This window comes from Perognathus longimembris, chromosome 1 (assembly GCF_023159225.1).
Source record: "Perognathus longimembris pacificus isolate PPM17 chromosome 1, ASM2315922v1, whole genome shotgun sequence".
In the NCBI taxonomy this organism is placed as follows: domain Eukaryota; kingdom Metazoa; phylum Chordata; class Mammalia; order Rodentia; family Heteromyidae; genus Perognathus; species Perognathus longimembris.
The window spans coordinates 3,391,573-3,402,134 of NC_063161.1; the positions used below are offsets into that span (position 1 = coordinate 3,391,573).

At 60.5% G+C, this 10,562-nt stretch overlaps 1 protein-coding gene across 1 annotated transcript in view; it reads right to left on the reverse strand.

Annotated features, from left to right (window-relative positions):
* Positions 1-4,176: 4,176 nt before the first annotated feature.
* Fbln1 (fibulin 1) overlaps positions 4,177-10,562 on the reverse strand; it is a 61,067-nt gene continuing 54,681 nt past the window's right edge. The window contains exon 17 of the mRNA XM_048339817.1: positions 4,177-4,454. Within this exon, the coding sequence (XP_048195774.1) occupies positions 4,315-4,454 (140 nt within the window). The 3' untranslated portion in view covers positions 4,177-4,314. The remainder of the gene's footprint in view (positions 4,455-10,562) is intronic.

Genomic DNA, 10,562 nt, shown 5'->3' on the forward strand with positions numbered 1-10,562 from the left:
TATCTCCAAATAACCACTCAAAAGCTGGAAGGGGCATTGTGGCTCAAAGTGGTAGAGCACTAGCCTTGAGCAAAAGAGCTCAAGAACAGCGCCCAGGCCCTGAGTTCAAGCCTCATGACCAGAGCCAGCCCAGGTAGGAAAAATCCATTAAGATTTTTTTCTCCTATTAACCAGCAAAAAGCAAGAAGTAGAGTTGTAGTTCAAGTAGTAGAGTGCTAGCTTTGAGCAAAAAAGCTCAGGGACAACTCCCAGGCCTTGAGTTCAAGCCACAGGACTGGTACAAAAGAAAAATAATAATAATACCAACTTTATACAAACTCCCATAGAAAATGGGGGGGAAAAGTCAACACCTCCAACTTGTTTTACAAGAGCAACAAAACCCTGATGTCAAAACTCCACAAGGGCATTATGATGAAAGAAATTTATAGGTGCATTTCTTGTCATGAGGATAGACAAAAATCCTAAGCAAGACATTAGTAAATCACATCTAGATACAAAAGGGTGAAACCTTATGAATAGTTTCTTCCAGAAACGGAGGTCAGTATAACATTTGAAAATCAATAACGTAATTTGCCATAAAATCAACTTTACGGGGGTCAAGGGAGTGGTTTAAGTGGTCAAATATCTTCCCAGTGAGTACAAGGCCTCGAGTTCAAACCCCAGTGCCACCATAAAAACATTTCAACATTTGGCTGGGGTGCTGGTTGCTCATGCCTGTAATTTTAGCTTCTCAGGAGGCTGATATCTGGAGATGGAAGTTCAAAGGCATCCAAGGCAGGAAAGTTTGTGAGACTCTTACCTCCAACTAACCACCAAAAAAAAAAAGCTGGACATAGAGGTGTAGCTCAAGTGATAGAGAACCAGCTTAGAGTGAAAAAGCTCAGCTCAGGGACAGTGCCCAGGCCCTGAGTTCAAGCCTCAGGACCAGCATGTACACGCACACACACACAACTTTTGACATTTATTTATGATAAAAAAAAAACAACTCTCTGCCAATTAAGATTAAGAGGAACTTCCTTAGTCCTTTCTCCATATATCCTGCTGCGGATTTAGATGAAACTACTGAGGATTTTCTCCCTGCTGTCCCACTACCAACTCTCCTACTCCGTTCCTCCTAGAGATCATACGGGCTGCAATGGGGGAGGGAAGGGAAAACTACGTAAAGATTGGAAAGGAATAGAGTGAGACTGTCGTTTTCCCATGGTGTAACCATCTACGTAAAAAAACCCAGAAGAATGAAAACCTGTTAGAATTATCATTGAATTTAGCTACTGAGCAAGATAGGATACAAAATTGTATTTATCTTATACACAAGCAAGAAACTAACTAGGAAATGAAATTCAGGCCAATTTTCAATAGCATGAAACACATAAGCCAAGTGTGGTGGTTCATGCCTACAGTCCCAGCTAAGATGGGGTCTTGCTATTTCTTTTGCCCCAGGCTGGCCTCAAACCACAATCTATGCCCCTCAAGTAGCTGGGATTATAGAGGAGGTCATCATGCCCAGCCCATCACTTTGGTGTATAGGGAGTGGGTCTTTTTGTGCACGCGTCCTCTGAGAAACGCGCACGGGGCTGCACGTCTAAGCCCAGTTGGCACAGACCTGCCTTCAGGCATCTTGGGCTATAATCGCTTTTCCCCACTTACCCAACACTTGGCTGGCATCCTCCTCATGGCTGCTGAATTCTAGGTTGCAGCCCAGGGAACCCCAAGACCAGCCCTGCCAATCAGAGGGCCCCCCCGCCCCCCACCAGCAGCCCGGCTTGTCCAGTCCCCCGCGTTCCCAGATCTGACGGAGTGTGCAGACCCTGGCAGACCGCGCCCCGCTCCCCGGATAGAGACTGCTTCCCTTCCCTTCCCATGGTGCTCCGGGTGCCCGCCAGGCTGACAGGTGATGATATAAGATAAGTAATGGCGGGGAAGCGCATCAACACCTCGAGGCAGAGATAAAATAAAGCGGTGATGACAGCGGCCTTGCGGCTGAAATGCCCCCCCTCTCCCCCCCCCGCCCCCGCAGGCCTGGGGGCTCTGCCTGCCCGGGGCCCGCGATGAGCTGCCCGGCCAGAGCCCCTGCCCTGGACTGCTGGATCCTAGATGCCAGAAACTGTGTGCGAGCTGGGTCGGAAATCTAAGCCAGTGTTTGTGCCCTGGGTGGTGGGTCCTAGGAGAGAAAGTTCTGGAACAATGAGAGAGTAGATATTCAGAATGTGGGAGCCCAACAAAGAAGTACAACTGCCTCAGGCTATCATTTGTAAGACAGACGTTTCATATTCGTTTCCAATGTCTTTTTCAGGGGTGCGGGGAGCAGTAAGGGGGGACCTGACCTCAGGGCCCGGGCGCTGTCCTTCCACGTCTTTGCTCAGGCTGGTGGTGTTTTACCACTTGAGCCACACACATCTCCACTCCCGGCTTTTTGGTAGTCAATTGGAGATAAGAGTGTCGTGGATTTTCCTGCTTAGTCTGGCTTCGAACCTGTGTCCTCAGATCTCTGCCCACAGCCTCCTGAGTAGCTAAGGTTACGGGGCACTGGTGAGAAGCATATTTTTGGTTTCTTCCTTCCTCTTCTTCTTCCTTCTCCTCCAATTACTAATTTCTTCTTTGGTCAGTTGTGGGGTTTGAACTCAGGGCCGGGGCGCTGTCCCTGAGCCTCTTTGTGCTCAAGGCTAGTGCTCTACCGCTTGACCCACAGCGCCACTTTGAGTGGTTCATTGGAGATAAGGGTCTCACGGGGACTTCTCTCTGCTGGGGCTGGCTTCGAACCACAGATTGCTGCTCACCTGTCCCCTAGGCTCGTGCCCACCTTTGGGGGTGGCTTCCTGGACTGCCCCACGCAGGGCCTACCAACTGGGCGCTACCCCCCGCCCTTTCGCTAGCAGGTGTCTTTCTGAATTGGGTCTCCTGTTCATGCCGGCGCTAGCCTGAACCTCCATCTTCCTGATTACTCTTCCCGCGTGGGTGGCGCACCCCACCACACCCCCCTGCTGGAAGATTCCCTAGATCCTCAGTCTAGAGAACCTTCCGCCCAGGCTGGCCTGAACTGGGCAGCCCTCCCGATCCCCCCGTCTCTAGAGAAGCTGGGGTTACAGGCCTGGAGATGAGGTGTTCAGGAGCGAGTGGGGGGAGGGGCGGTCTGGGAGGGCCCCAGGCAGGGTTGCTGGCCTGCCACTCGGCATGGGGCGTCACGGGGTGATGCGGAGCCCCCCGCCCCCGCTGCGGGTGCCACGGCCCCGCGTTTCCCAGGCCCTGGGACCCAGGATCAAATGAACTTCCGGCCTCTGGGTGCTTAGTCAGAGCCGCGGAAAGAGAAGGCTAAGCGCGAGCGGGAGACGTGGGTGGGAAAAGCTTCTCCGCGTGCAAGCCAGGCCCGGCCCCAGAGCTGGGGAGGAGTGTGTGTGTGTGTGTGTGTGTGTGTGTGCACGCACGCGCGCGGGATTCCAGTCCAGGGGAGGCGTCCTGGGCTAGCAAGGGTCCATTCTCGAAAGACTCCATGCTCAAGTCGTCGGGAGGATCACAAAAGTTTATTCCCCACCTGAGACGCGGGGGGCAGGGAAACCCAGCCCTTCCCTTGCCCGACACACTGGGGGCCCCCACCCCCAACCCCAAACGCCCACCTTGGCCTACAGCTGCTGTTCTGCTTGAGAGCCGCTTGGGGCCCTCGGCGCTCCCGGGGCGCTGGCCGCTGCTCTGGGGGAACTCACTGGGCAAAGCAGCCATGAACGAGAGCATCTGGAAACGTCTAATTCCACCTGCTGGGGGCAAGAACTGGCTTTCTGGACGTCCTTCTTCCCTTAGCCTTTCACAAGGCCTAGTCTATAGGTAGAGACAGAGCAAAGTTTAGCCTTTGCACGGAAAATAAGCAGGGTTTGCCACTCAACAGCTGGGCAATTGGACTTGTTACCTAAACCCCCCAAATACATGAGACGGACTTTTGGTTGTTGTTGTGCCAGTCCTGGGGCTTGAACTCAGGGCCCGGTGCTGTCCCTGAGCTTTTGTGCTCAAGGCCAGCACGCTACCACTTGAGCCACAGCGCCACTTCCAGCTTCTTGGTGGTTGGTTATAGATAAAAATCTCAAGGCCTTTTCTGCTCAGGCTACCTTTGAACTACGATCCTCAGATCTTAGTCGAATGGTGGCTAGGATTAAGGGTGTGAGCCACCGGCACTGGGCCGAGATGGATTTCTCCATCAGGCACGGCTTGATACATGGTCGCCTAACGCTACAAACCAGTACGTGAGAGCTGGTGGGGTGCGAACCGGCACGGGCACCGCCGGCCTGCACCGGCTCGGCCGGGAGGCTGCGCTGACCCGCCCGGCGCTCAGAACCAGTACTCGGAGACGAAGATGTGGACGTGGACGACATTGCGGTGGGAGACCACGCCCTCCACCACGTAGCTCATGCCCAGCTTCAGCACGGCGTGGAACGGGCCCACGATGGGCCGCACCTGGCGCACCACACCTGGGAGAGAGCAGAGGGGCGCGGTGAGGGGGGCCGGCAAGGTGGGGGCTCGGGTCGGGGGGCCCAGCAATGTGGGGGCACAGGTCAGGGGGTCCAGCAATGTGGGGGCACAGATCAGGGGGTCCAGCAATGTGGGGGCACAGGTCAGGGGGCCCCAGCAATGTGGGGGCACAGGTCAGGGGGCCCCAGCAATGTGGGGGCACAGGTCAGGGGGTCCAGCAATGTGGGGGCACAGATCAGGGGGTCCAGCAATGTGGGGGCACAGGTCAGGGGGGCCAGCAATGTGGGGGCCAGGGGGCCCCAGCAATGTGGGGGCACAGGTCAGGGGGTCCAGCAATGTGGGGGCACAGGTCAGGGGGGCCCCAGCAATGTGGGGGCACAGGTCAGGGGACCCCAGCAATGTGGGGGCTCAGGTCAGGGGACCCCAGCAATGTGGGGGCTCAGGTTGGGGGCCAGCAACACGAGTGCCTGGGAACGATCTCTCTCCAGGAACTTCAGGGCTGGAAGGGTTCTGAGCCCGGCTGCGGCCCGCTTGGGTCGCAGGCGGATGCGGGGTCCTCGGGGAACCCCCACGGTCCCCACACACGGTCACTCGGGCTCAGCTTCCACCCCTAGAGACAGAGAGCCTCCGGCAGGCTCTGTGAGTGCCGGTCCCGAGGCTGTACCAGGGCCTGGGAGCCTCCCTTAGGCTGGCGGCTCATGGTTGGCAGGCTGCCAGGTGAGCCACAGCGCCACTTCCGGCTTTTCTGGTAGTGAATTGGAGCTGAGCGTCTCATAGATTTGCCTGCCCAGGCTGGCTTTGAACCAGGAGCCCAGATCTCAGCCTCCCGAGGGATCCACGCGCACCCCGCAGACAACCCTGCGGGGCTGAGCAGGCGGAACTGAGGGCAGCTGTGGGCGGCAGTCCCAGTTCCCCACAGCACCTGTCCCCGCGTGGGTGGCCACGCGGTCCAGACGCCCCGGGGCAGCGTTTGCCGGGACGTCAGAGCCTCCTCTCCCTGATGCGGCCTTCCAGCCTTAACACCGGGCCCGTCCAAGGCGGGCAAAAACCCACCGGAGCCCGGGAGGCGAAGCCGGCAGAGGACCTGGGATTACCGTCGGGCCGCACGGGGCTCCGGTGGCTCGCGCCGGGAATCCCAGCGGCTCGGGGGGCTGGAGCTGAACGCCTGGTTCAAAGCCAGCCTGGGCGGGAAAGTCTGTGAGGCTCATCCGTGATTCCGGAGGGAGGTGAAGGAAGGGGAGGTGAAGGAAGGGGAGAGGGAAGGCAGTCAGTTGCTCAGGCCCCACTGTCTAGGGCAGAAGACAAGGGATGTGGAGCCAGGGAAGGAAGGCTCTGGAAAGAAGGGTGCTTTGATCCAAATTCTCACTGTAGCAGCGAGTTGCAGCCCGGCCCGGCCCGGCGACCACCTCCATTCCCGAGGCTCAGAAGGCCGGGGCGCGGACAAGGAACACGAGGGACAGGGCTCGGCACCAGCTCGAGACACCGAGGCCCCGGGACCCAAAGGCGCCATTGGAGTCCTGTCAGTGTAACCGACACGGTGTCACGGGGTGAACGGGGGGTCAGAGATTGAACAATCCCCGCCATGGCTGGGGACACGGCGTGCTATGGCCCACATGGCAGTCACCCCGCGTTGCTTTCACGTCAGCAACTGGAGGGAATACTTTGAAGGCTGCGTATTGACATCGTTCAAAAGAATCAGCAGAGCTGGTGCCAGCGGCTCGCGCCTGTCATCCCAGCTACTTAGGAGGCTGAGATCTGAGGATCGCGGTTCAAAATCAGCCCGGGCAGGAAAGCCTGTGAGACTCATTTCCAACAAAGTACTCAGAAAAAGCTACAAGTGGCCCTGTGGCTCAAGTGGTAGAGAGCTAGCCCGAGCACTAAGAGGCTCAGGGACAGCGCCCAGGCCCTGAGTTCAAGCCCCAGGAGGAGGAGAAGGAGAAGGAGGAGGAGGAAGGAGGAGGAAGAGAGAAGAGGAAGAGAGGAGGAGGAGGAGGAAGGAGGAGGAGGAAGAAGGAGGAGGAAGAGAGGAGGAGGAGGAGAAAGGAGGAGGAAGAGAGAAGAGGAAGAGAGGAGGAGGAGGAGGAAGGAGGAGGAAGAGAGAAGAGGAAGAGAGGAGGAGGAGGAGGGAGGAGGAGGAGGAAGGAGAAGGAGGAAGAAGGAGGAGGAAGAAGAGGAAGAGAGGAGGAGGAGGAGGAAGAAGAGAGGAGGAGGAGGAGGAAGAAGAGGAAGAGAGGAGGAGGAGGAGGAGGAAGAGGAGGAGGAGGAATCAGTAGCTCCCCTGAGCGCCAATCACACTGGGAGCCGTTTGTTTCCTCAAAACAACGCAACGCCACGGCCCAGGGCACCGGCTGGGTCTCGCGCATACCCTTGCCTCCTGGAGCACAGGAGGCCCTTGCCTACTAGGAGCTGGAAAACTCAGTTCTTCAAACCTACTACCTTCTTCTCCGCCACCACGTGACAGAACATTCTAGATGCTCCCAGAATGTACTGCTATGAGCTGAGTCATGCTACAAGCGAAACTGTCGCCTTCAGTCTGGCGTGTGGGAGCATGATGGGGCTCTGAGAGTGGCGTGTCCCAGGTCCCAGCTAAGAGGGCCCTGGAGTCCACTCCGCGGGGACTGACCACCAAGCCTGCTCTCCTCCTCCCTCTTCCCCCCGCCCCCTTCTCTCCATCTTGTATTGTCTTGAACTCCGGGCTGGGCGCTGTCCCTGAGCTTTGTACTCAAGGCTAGGCCTCCACTTCTGGCTTTTCGGTGGTTCATTGGAGATAAGAGTCTCACGGACGCTCCTGCCCAGGTTGGCTTTGAACCACCATCCTCAGATCGCAGCCTCCTGAGTCGAGAGGGTTACAGGCACCCAGCGAGCTCAGAACCCCCCGGCTCCCCCCAGCCTCGCCTGAGTCATAAACCCAGGGAAAAGGCGGAGAGAGAGGGAGGGAGGAGGAATTCCAGCGCCTTCCCAGCAGGACCGGGGTGGTGTGGAGAAGAGGGGGTTCCTGGAGCCCTGCCCGCCCCCCGAGGAGCCCTGTGGAGCTGGGCAGGAAGGAGGACAGGTGTCCAGGCTACATACTTAAAATACCAACCGTCACTCAACGTGTCTCGGCCAAACTCCTCACCACAGTTCTGGACCGGAGAGCAGCGGCGCCACAGCCTTCCGTGAGCGAAGGCGGACACCTCGCCGAGCCCAGCCCGGACCCGCCCTCCCCCCTCCGGACGCGGGGTCTCCCACGAGGGGCTGGCTGGCGACACCCCCCCCCCCGTCCACCCGTGACCCAGCGGCGGCTCGTCCACGACCACGGCCCCTGCGTGTGGCGGGGAGCTGCCGAAGATCACGCAGCAGAGCAGGACTCGAACCCAGATCCCGAGCCCCTGTGCCGTCCACCAAGCTGTAGGGTGGAGTAGCCAAAGGAAGGGAAGAAGTGGGTGGTTTTCTGCTGCCAAGTGCACCTGTGTTTCTAAGTGACGGGAGGAGAGGGGGGAGAGGTCACTTCCTCCCTGTCCCCCCCCACCCCATCCCCACCCCCCCACCCCCGCTGGCCTCTTCCTGGGCCCCAGATCCAAACTCATCAACCTAGCAGGACTCCCCAGATAGTAACTCAAACGCAGGCTTGCTGAGCCCCAGGGCCGCCCCCTCCCAGCCCTTCCCCCCCCTCCCGCTCCCCAGAGCCAGGAACGGGGTGGGGGGGGGGGGAGACTCCGCTCAGCAGCCCTGGCTTCCAGCCTTACGGACCACCCCGCGTGGACCAGTGCAATGTCAGACCCCCCCCACCCCCCACCCCGCAGCCCCTGCCAACGCCTCCAGACCACGCAGGGGCCTCGTTCGGTTCTGCTTAAAACCCCGCTCACCGCAGGTAAAGTGACACACTTTTTTTTAGTGTACCCGTCGTGGGGGCTTGAACTCAGGGTCTGGGCGCTGCCCCTTAGCTTTTCCACTCATGGCTGGTGCCCTACCCACTCGAGCCACAGCTCCACTCCGGCTTTTTGGCGGTTAGTTGGAGATAAGCGTTTCCGTTTCCTGTCTAGGCTGGCTTTGAACTGTGATCCTAAGATCCCCGCCTCATGAGGAGCTGGAATTGCAGGCGTGAGCCCCTGGCCCCCGGCCAGTTGCACACACCGCTGATGAGAGGACACCTAAGGCTCTCCTAAGACGCCTGGCAGAGCACCCCCCCACCCCCGCCAGCATGGGTGGGGGAGGGGGGCTCGGAATGGCAGACCGGGTGGGGAGGCCCAGGGTGGGTGGCAGGATGGGGGAGCTCTTCCCGCCTCCCGTCTCTGCCCTCCCCACAGACCTCTGCACTCCGCACTCGCTCCCAGCAGACCTTCTAGAAGGTTCTCCGGGAGGACCGGCCCGGCTCTTACGCCAGTGTGTGTCCCTGGCTCTGGCCTCTCCAATCCCACCAAGGCCCCAGTGCTGCCCAAACCAAGGGCGAAGGCCGACCCCGGACTCCCCTCCTAGAAACACTGGCTCCCTCGGCTCCTCCAACCCCTGAGCTCCGGCCTGGGAGGGCTTCGTCTGAGCCTCGATGTCTTTCTCCTTCCTTGTGCTGCCAAGGCAAGAGGCCCAGACGCGTTCCGCTCAGGCCCCGGCCCAGGCAGGGCCGGGAAGGTGGGTAGGAACCTGAGGTTGTGGGCACGGCAAGCTCCGGGACCCCCAGCTGGCCCCAGACCCTGGGGAGGCGGAGGTGGGAAGGATCATGATTCAAGGCCAGCCCAGGAAAAACAGCAGGACCTCATGTCACCAAACAAGCCAGGCATGGTCACACATGCCCGCCACCCCAACGACGCGAGAGGCAAAAGCGGGAGACCCAAGTGGCAGCGCACCTGGTCTAGCAATGGCCAAGCCCCAGCTCAAGCCCCACCGCTGTCTCAGTGAATCACTGAGCCACAGCAGGGCCTCTGTGGTCCTGGAACCTGCCCCAGGGCTGTCGGACACCACAGGCCTATGGCACTGCCAGCATCTCGGCGGGGCCTGGGCACTGCTGGGCCCCCGGCTAGGAGCACGGCTCCCTCCCTCCTCCGCCCCTTCTGCACAACGGCACGGGGCGAGAGTTTCAGCCGCCAGGCCCTGCCCCCCATCTCCCAGCCCAAGCCTGAGTGCTAGCAGCCGGCGAGCTGGGTACTGTGAGCTTTGTCCTCCCTCATCTTTCTTCCTGGCCCGCAGCCAGCAGGCTGGGTACTGTGAGCTTTGTCCTCCCTCTTCTTTCTCTCAGTCTTGATGGTGCCAGCCTGCCACCCCAGGAGAGCTGCTCCTTCTTACCAGTGGGGGCTGGGCAGGGGCCGTGGCAGGGGCACCCCAGGAGCCGGGCCCAGCTGCCAGCCTGCGGTGGGACCCGGAGAGCCGGGGCAGGGTATGGGGCTCTGTGCCCCCCGGACGGCTTCTCCCTGGGCCCCGCAGCTCCAGCACGGCCTCCAGGGCCACCCGAGGCTGGGCAGGGGGTTCTTCCTAGACCTCACTCGGGGTTCCCAGCAGAGGCCGCACGGAGGCCCCGTGAGCCCCACGGGCCGGGAGGAGGCCCCCCCAGCCCAGAGGCGATGGGAAGGGCGGCCCTGGCCTTTGTGCCATCTGCCCCCCAGGCCCCACGCGGGGTCCCCTCTGCTGAGGCCCCGCCCGCCCTGCCCTGCGCGCCCCAGGGTGGGGCCAGGCCACAGCCTGACGGGCCTCCTCGCCCGTCCCCAGCCCAGGGAGGAGCAGCTTGGCTGGGAGCCGGGGCGTGGCCGGGGTGACAGGGCTGTGTCTCCCGGAGGAGAGAAGGCGCCTCCTCCGCGGGCGTCGCCGCGAAAGCCCGGACAGGGCGATCGCTCAGCGGCAGGCGGGGGCGGCCGCGCTGTTGTGACTGGGCGGAATTTCTGCCTGTCATTGGCACTGTGCGCGGATCCCAGGCCACCCTGCCACTTCAGGCCGCGGGACAGGGTGAACCCCTTCAGAGGGGACGAGACCCGGTGGGGCGGCGCCAGCCCGGGGTGACAAGTTAGCGAGACTCCAGCTCAACAAATGAGCCAGGTGTGGCGGGACGCGCCTGGAGCCCTAGGTCCGTGGGCAGCGTGGGTGGGCGGGGGCGTGGCTCGCGCGGCCGTGGGCGTGGCTCACGTGGCGGTGGGCGTGGCTTA